At 43.3% G+C, this 8338-nt stretch overlaps 1 protein-coding gene across 1 annotated transcript in view; it reads left to right on the top strand.

Moving 5' to 3' along the window:
• Nucleotides 1–3145: 3145 nt before the first annotated feature.
• Nucleotides 3146–8338, top strand: part of rab11fip1b (RAB11 family interacting protein 1 (class I) b) — a 29817-nt gene continuing 24624 nt past the window's right edge. Inside the window, exon 1 of the mRNA XM_076283836.1 lies at nt 3146–3613. Within this exon, the coding sequence (XP_076139951.1) occupies nt 3264–3613 (350 nt within the window). The 5' untranslated portion in view covers nt 3146–3263. The remainder of the gene's footprint in view (nt 3614–8338) is intronic.

Genomic DNA, 8338 nt, shown 5'->3' with positions numbered 1-8338 from the left:
AAAAACGTATAAACTAAATTAAAAAAAATATCCAAGTGTTGCCGGAGGAGCACAGAGTGGAGAAATGTATTTGATTTAGCCTGGTGAACCCAGATGAACCTGTTAGCAAATTAGTCGGGAAAGGAGCCCATTGACGCCTGTTTCTCAACCTCCGTTTCATGACTTCCACAGGCGTAACCAGCAGTGAAATTAAACTTGAATTAGTGCATTAACCCTTACCAAATTGTTCTAGAGGTGCATCAAGCATATCTGTCTTGTAAACAAAATGCAGTTTTTTACTCATTTCCAAAGAAAATAGAAAATACACATTCTTTGGGTTTTGGTGATTCGGAAACGGGCTCCTTTTCAGACCAACTTGCAGAGCAAATTCAAATTAGCTAACAAATTCTGCTGGGTTCACCCAGGCTATATTTGATTGGCAGTTGAGCTCAAATTCCAACAACATTTTGCCAAAATCTTGATGGGGATCTTTTATGAAGTCTAACAACTGATGCTCTATTTCCCCAGTAGAGGGCAGTGTGTATATACATCTCTGTTGACCCACTGCTCTCGACGAGTGCTAATGCACGTGTGTGTCCAATGAGTAACTATCAGAAATCAGACACGCAGGCTGAGGACGCAATGAAAACAGAGGGTGAAACAGCCTCCACTATAGCAGGTGCCGATCTGGGGGTCCTAGACTGCTCCTGGACTGAGGGTCATCAGTGTGTTGAACCACTTGGGATCATATAGCCAACGAATGCATATGGCAGGGCATTCGTCTGGAACAACCAGGCTTTGTGTGTGTGTGTGTGTGTGTGTGTGTGTGTGTGTGTGTGTGTGTGTGTGTGTGTGTGTGTGTTACGGCCGTGGAACGTTTTGATCGCCATTTTGGTGCCCAACAGGTTTGAGCATTCACACCGCCTCTCTGAGATGTGCGGGGCACAGGCTTAATATGCCTCATGCTGTTCATGAAAATGGTGTTGTGTTGTAACACACACACACACACACACACACACACACTCACAGCTCACAGCTCACAGCAGTTGGGGGTTAGTTGTCTTGCTCAAGGACACCTCAGCCGTGTATGTGAACATGCAAGAGCACGGTTCAATCACTCCCCATGCTCACATTTGGAAACCCAGGCCTGCAGTCGGCCAAAATTCAAATGACCAAATGTTTGCAGTCATTGCTGTCAACTTTATTTGAAATTGCATTCATACATCATACAGTTAATTCTTGAAGCTTAATTGGGTTTCTGTCTGGGCTTTACTGATACAGAAAAGTGGGTATTTGTCATTTAACTTTAGCTTTATTTTTATATCTCTCTCTCACTCTCACTCACTCACACTATCTTTCTCTCTCTCTCTGCCTCTCTATGGTAGCTGTGTTATGTCCTAGATAGTTCACTTCAAAGTGTGCTACAATAATAGGCACTTTGTTGAGCCCAAGTTAATTAAATTCTGTGCAGCAAAAGTGGTCTGCTAAGATGTGCGTGTGTGTGTGTGTGTGTGTGTAATGATGTGTTAAGAGAATGTATTGTTTCCTCCATTTCTTATATTTCTATTATCAAGAGGCGAGCCTGTCGCAATAAACCCATATGTTTCTGCACTATTAAAAATGCGCTTAAGTCCAGTGTTGTTGTTGTTGTTGTTGTTGTTTTGAGAGACTGCCCCTGAGACTGAGTGGATATGATGCATGACAGGATGACTTCAGCAGGTCATGTCATCGTAATAAATCAGAACAAATGTATCTTTTTTTCTCCCATGGCAGCCTTTTCCCAGATGGAGGGAGGGAGCAAATTCATTTTCACTTCCAAATGTCCAAATTGAATTTGAAAGTGCAATGCTGTAGGGACTCTCTGTAGTCCTATTAACATGCTGGGGTGATGTGCATCTGGGTGTTGTGGGTAGGGTAAATCAATTTGGTTTATCATCATCATGATGCTCTTAAATGAATCCAAGTGGGACTCCTTTTCTCTGCCAGAACCATCTGGGGAGCATTTTACGGCAGCAGGTGGATACAAATAAATAGTTAATACCACAGTCGTTATTGAGAGTATTTGCATGGCAGAGAATGGGAAAACAAACAAAATAAATATGAATCTATATGAACAGCAATGGATAATCTGCCTCTAGCGTTCTCACACATGTTTAGAGGCTTGTGTAGGCCTATAGCAGGGGTCGGCAATTACGTTTGGACCCGGGCCAATTTTTTTTCAGACAATGGCATCGCGGGCCATAGCTTTTGTAATGGGGTGGGGGGGGTTATAGGCCTACTATTTAAATTATTAATTATTATATTATATTAAAATAAACATCATCTAACTTTTAAAATGCATTTAATTTAATTCCATTAAAAACGTTTATTTGCTTATGTGCGCTGTTTTTATGCCGCCTGCTGCATCTCCTGTCGTCTCTCATGAAACAGGCGACTTGCCTAGCAACTTGCCGTAACTAATGTGTAGGCTACAAATATTATTCTTTTGGATGACGTGTAAATGATTAGCTGAACATTGCTATATGCTAGTTATCGATGCAAAATGTCGTTGTCAAAAGCCTTGAAAAGAAAAATTGATTCAGAATGCAGGACCTACAAAGAAGAATGGAAGCAGAGGTATGTGTTGAGCCTGCCTGCATTTCTTAATGCCAAGCCTATTAATTTAACGAAACATAGGCTATTTTTGACCTTGCCCACTGGAAGAGGGAGACAGGACACTTTTGTTTTTTTTTGCACAAGATTACGCGCACTCGCGTGCCAATACCGTTCCGACCTGTGCGTCGTGGATAACTGCAAGGATGTTCCACCTGTTGTTTTGTCACTTTAGTAGGACTATCATCTATACCTCAATAAATGTTTTGAAATTGATGGGATTGCTGTAGGCCTTTTTTTCTTTTTAAAAACATGGGGTTAAAAAAAAAATTCATTCAACAGCAAATTAACGTCATCTCGCGGGCCAGATAGAATAGATGGCGGGCCAAAATTGGCCCGCGGGCCACTATTTGCCGACCCCTGGCCTATAGGCATACATTACCGGCCAATGGAAGAATTTGCTTAATCCTGCTTTCGGATTAAGGAGGCCCTACCTCAACGCTGGAGACTGACACGTCACTCTCAACACCACGCCCACAAAGCTACTGCTCCACCGCACACACAAGAGGTGAAAGTTTCCTTGAACGCTGACAACAAACTTTTCGTGAATTTGTCAGGCGTATTTGACCATAGCAGTGGACAAGTTAGGAACGGGACCGTCACTTTAGACCGACTTCCCGTCCGTTTCAGAAATGTCTTTAGCTGACCAAAGTCAGCAATGGTTTCCGACAAGCGTACAGGTAACGGTACTCCAGGCGAAGAACCTGAGGATCAAGGGAAAGAATGGCACCAACGACGCGTACGCCATCATGCAAGTGGCCAAAGAGAAGTTCTCCACTTCGGTGGCCGAGAAATGCGTTGCTCCGGTGTGGAAAGAAGAGGCCACATTTGACCTACCACTTTTTCACCAGGGTAATGCGGACCGGTGTACGTTACACGTTCATGTCATGCACCGGGCTCTGGTTGGACCGGACAAGCTCCTCGGTCAGGCAGTTATCAACCTGCTGGACTTGGAGCAAAATAAGACCCGCAATAAAACAGAGTAAGTTCGTCGACCACAGATACACCTCACTCACACTCATGTTCGCACGGCTACTTTGTGCTTGCGCTTGTACACATATAAATGGTTTAGCCTAAATGGGAAATATTAGCGTAATTGGAGTAAAAGTCAACCCCTCCCCTTCTTAGCTAATTTAATGGCTTGTCTCCTGTACCATGTAGACTACAACCACGTATTATTCCCGGTTAGTTATGTATCTTATCATTATGCTTTTATCAGGGCCTTTGATGTCGACTGCCTGCCTGCCTTGATCTTTAAGCCCCAGCATTAGCCACCTCCAGGCTATATGCACTCTTGCCTATTCTTCCTCTTTTCGACTACCAGCTACGCTAATTATCATCTCCATTGACATGAGCGTGCCTTTTCCCCGGGCGCATTCAAAACTCGGAGATGAATCTGATCAGATAATTAGGCCACTTGACAGCCCATTCTGTCCAGCGTGCTACTTCCTACTGTGAATATGATGTCAACTCGTGGTGTGTGGGGCAGGTCACCCTGCCTCGGAGTCTGCGGGTCACTGGCTGGCCCCGATTGTGTGCGCAGTGGCGTCTGGTGATGAGCAGCGCGAGCGAGACACTTCTCAGCTGTGGTCACCATTCCACTAACTGTGGAATCGGTGGATGTTTGAATAGCCTTGTCCTCTCTGTAGGCTGTCGATCTTATAGCTGAACGTTTATATTTGTGTGTTTGTGGTGAAATCCTGCTGTCTGGGAGGACTAAAGATGTGCTGTAACAAATGATAAGAGGAGGGGACACGGCGTGGTGGAGCTCAGCATAATGTGTATGCATAAAGAAGTCTTTACAAGCATCTCTCAGCGTGCTGTGCTTGACAACTCTAATTGGAGTGAACTGTACAAGTCTGGGACTCTGTGTTTGTCCTCCGAAACGGCTTTATGTGGCACTGACCTTTAGAGACTGGGCTGTCCTCTCCTCTCTGGAGGCTAATGAAGGCTTTTGACAGTGGACCTTTAGTAGTTTTTGTCTTTATGGATAAATATTTTGACATTTATCCGTGACTAGGCCACTTTTCTCATGTTTTCTGTACTCCAGTGTGACACTGATGTCAGTGACTTGATTTTAGCTCTTTGTAGAGGTGGACAGGCCAGCTTCAGAAAGTCCTGCCATCTTTATCCCTGCTCACTGAACACAGGTCATATCACTATAATTAGCTGGTTGATCTGGCTGAAGGGTTGGGTAAATTGGGATCAGCTGGTTTGATGAGAGGTTGTAACAAATTTGTGTTTTTCTTTCAGAAGCTAGAATGTTCATTGTTCACATCTGGCTCTTTGGAACCACAAGCCTTTGACAGTCGGCCTTTAATAGTCGTCATCTTTATGGATAAATATTTTTGACAATTCAATTTCAAACTTTACATTGCCCATGAGGAAACTTAATTTGTGGTCAGGCAAAGTCATACACAACATGCATCCAAGAGTAGTCCACAATAATTACACGAGAGCTGGAGCAGCAGATAGTGTGCTCTGCAGTCTAATGGATGCTGGCTCAAAGGTGGACCAGGCTCTTCCATTTTAGGGAACGAAATCTCCTGTAAAAGAAGGTTAAGTCCGCACACCAGAATCTGCTCCTTAGCGTCTTTTAATGGTAGGCTATATCGCCACATGTGACGTTTCGGGCCCCAGCCCTTCATCAGACAACAAACAAAATCTCCTCCATGCGGGTAACCAATCATACTGGTTATTGAGGTTGTGAGTGGGGTCTGGTACGATGAGCCTGCTTTTCCCGATGGCTTGTTTGTCCAATACGGCTGTGAGAGTGTTCTGGGACTTTCCAATGATCTTCTCACTCATATTGAGGATGATCCTGTACAGAGGACATTTTGTTGGCCTCACTTACAGTACCGAACCATCTCAGGATGCTAAAAGTGAGTCAGAGCGCCGAACCATCTCCGGATGCTGAAAGTAAGGGTGGATTGAATGACGCAGTTGTGAAAGGATTGGAGAATTGACTTGTTAACTTGCAGGCCGTACAGTAGCTTGCAAGGGAAGTACAGAAGTTGGCATTTCTTAAAGATGTGTACAGTGCTATTTTTAAATGTCAGCTGGTGATCAGTGATGGTGTTTACAACCCCATTTCATAAGGTGTTTATGCCCCGCCACTCTCTCCATTGGCTGGCCGTCTACTTGCAGAGCATAGGGTCTGGTAGAGGAACACACAAACATTTTGGAAATGTTAAAGGAATACACAAACATATTGGAAATGTTAAAGGAACACACAAACATTTTGAGAAATAAGCTTATTTACTGTTGACCCCAGAATTAGACAAGAGGATACCCTTCTTCTCTGTGAGTACAAAACACAGCCTGACACCGTTAGCCTAGCTTAGCATAATTCACTGGAAGTGGGTTAGACACACACACACACTTGAAGCAGTGAGCTCACTCGGAGCCCACACACACAATGAGCACACAAACGCAGTCGTAGTTGTCCACAATGTCCACAATTTATCCGAGTTCAAGGTCAGTTTTATCTTGTTTTCTGTGCTACAGTGTTCAACTGTGATGCTGACGTCAGTGAGTCAGGTGGGCGACCAGGCTTTCTGGCATCACAGGTAGCTTGGTCCTCATCACGATGAGTCCAGAGCTTTCGCCCTCACGTGGCCAGCATTCAGCATGTCTCACGGTCACGGCCACGCGCCCACAACATAGTCTGGAGTGGAGGCTCATGGCCTTTCTGTTGCAGGAGAGCTCAGGTTGTGCCCCATGTTGCATTATGGGCATTGTAGTATTCTGATGTGTGGCTGTGTGTGTGTAGGTGACTATTATGTGTTTGGATGGGGAAGCAATAAATGGACTAGTTCCATCTACTCAGACAGCCTCCTGAACTTGTGCGTGTGTGCGTGCATGCACTTTGTATGGTGTGTTTTAATGTGTGTGTGTGTGTGCAACCTGAAGCGTAGGCTAAATGTAAGTGGATCTCTGTGATCTCTCCTCTCCTTACATTTGGAGGTGTGTGTGTGTGTGTGTGTGTGTGATTGGTGCAGGTTTCCTCGGAGTGACTCCCCTCTCTCCTTTTCAGAGGGCACCATGTCAGCACTTTCTCAGTCCCATTCCACCAGTACACGCACGCAGACACGCATACACACCCACACACACACAAGTCAAGTCAAGTTTATTTATTAAACGCATTTCATACACAGAGGTCATTCAATATGCTTTACATAAACAAAACCAAACAATGATAATAAATAAAAGCATAGAAGGGCAATATAGTATAATTAGTAAGCAAAAACAAAGGCAAAAGTAGTAAAAAAGTAATAAAAGACAAGGTAGAATAATTATCCAGGCAGATTCAGAATTTGTAACTCGGCGCAGTTAGCAGAAAGCATCTGAGAACAGTTTGGTCTTAAGTTTAGATTTAAAACTGGCTACAGTTGGGGCCTTTTTGATGTCATCCGAAAGTTGGTTCCACAGCTGAGCCGCATAGCAGCTAAAAGCTGCTTCACCATGTTTAGTTCTAACTGTAGGTTTTACTAACAGGTTTTTCACCTGGGACCTGAGAGGACAAGAAGGTGTGTACTGCTGAAGCATGTCTGATAGGTATTTAAGTCCTGCTCCATTTACTAATTTATAAACAAGCAATAGTGCTTTAAAGTCAATTCTGTAACTTACTGGAAGCCAGTGCAGGGACTTAAGAATTGGAGTAATGTGGTCAGTTCTTTTAGTTTTTGTTAGAATCCTAGCCGCTGCATTTTGTATCACCTGAAGCTGTTTAATAGTCTCCTTACATTTGGAGGTGTGTGTGTGTGTGTGTGTGTGTGTGTGATTGGTGCAGGTTTCCTCGGAGTGACTCCCCTCTCTCCTTTTCAGAGGGCACCATGTCAGCACTTTCTCAGTCCCATTCCACCAGTACACGCACGCAGACACGCATACACACCCACACACACACAAGTCAAGTCAAGTTTATTTATTAAATGCATTTCATACACAGAGGTCATTCAATATGCTTTACATAAACAAAACCAAACAATGATAATAAATAAAAGCATAGAAGGGCAATATAGTATAATTAGTAAGCAAAAACAAAGGCAAAAGTAGTAAAAAAGTAATAAAAGTAATAAAAGACAAGGTAGAATAATTATCCAGGCAGATTCAGAATTTGTAACTCGGCGCAGTTAGCAGAAAGCATCTGAGAACAGTTTGGTCTTAAGTTTAGATTTAAAACTGGCTACAGTTTGGGCCTTTTTGATGTCATCCGAAAGTTGGTTCCACAGCTGAGCCGCATAGCAGCTAAAAGCTGCTTCACCATGTTTAGTTCTAACAGTAGGTTTTACTAACAGGTTTTTCACCTGGGACCTGAGAGGACAAGAAGGTGTGTACTGCTGAAGCATGTCTGATAGGTATTTAAGTCCTGCTCCATTTACTAATTTATAAACAAGCAATAGTGCTTTAAAGTCAATTCTGTAACTTACTGGAAGCCAGTGCAGGGACTTAAGAATTGGAGTAATGTGGTCAGTCCTTTTAGTTTTTGTTAGAATCCTAGCTACTGCATTTTGTATCACCTGAAGCTGTTTAATAGTCTTTTTAGGAAGGCCTTTGAACAGTCCATTGCAGTAATCAACCCTGCTGGAGATAAATGCATGAATGAGTTTTTTTAAGTCATGTTTTGACATTAGCCCTCTGAGTTTGTCAATATTTTTGAGGTGGTAAAAAGGATTTTTAGGATTACATTCCTGCATTCCACACACAC

Source organism: Alosa pseudoharengus, unplaced genomic scaffold, assembly GCF_046254945.1.
Source record: "Alosa pseudoharengus isolate Yale_2024_CS ecotype anadromous, Long Island Sound unplaced genomic scaffold, YU_APseudo_1.1 YU_APseudo_1.1_scf_14, whole genome shotgun sequence".
NCBI classification, from domain to species: Eukaryota; Metazoa; Chordata; class Actinopteri; order Clupeiformes; family Clupeidae; genus Alosa; species Alosa pseudoharengus.
The sequence above is the reverse complement of the archived record's forward strand: the minus strand, read 5'-3'. Positions and strand labels throughout refer to the sequence as shown.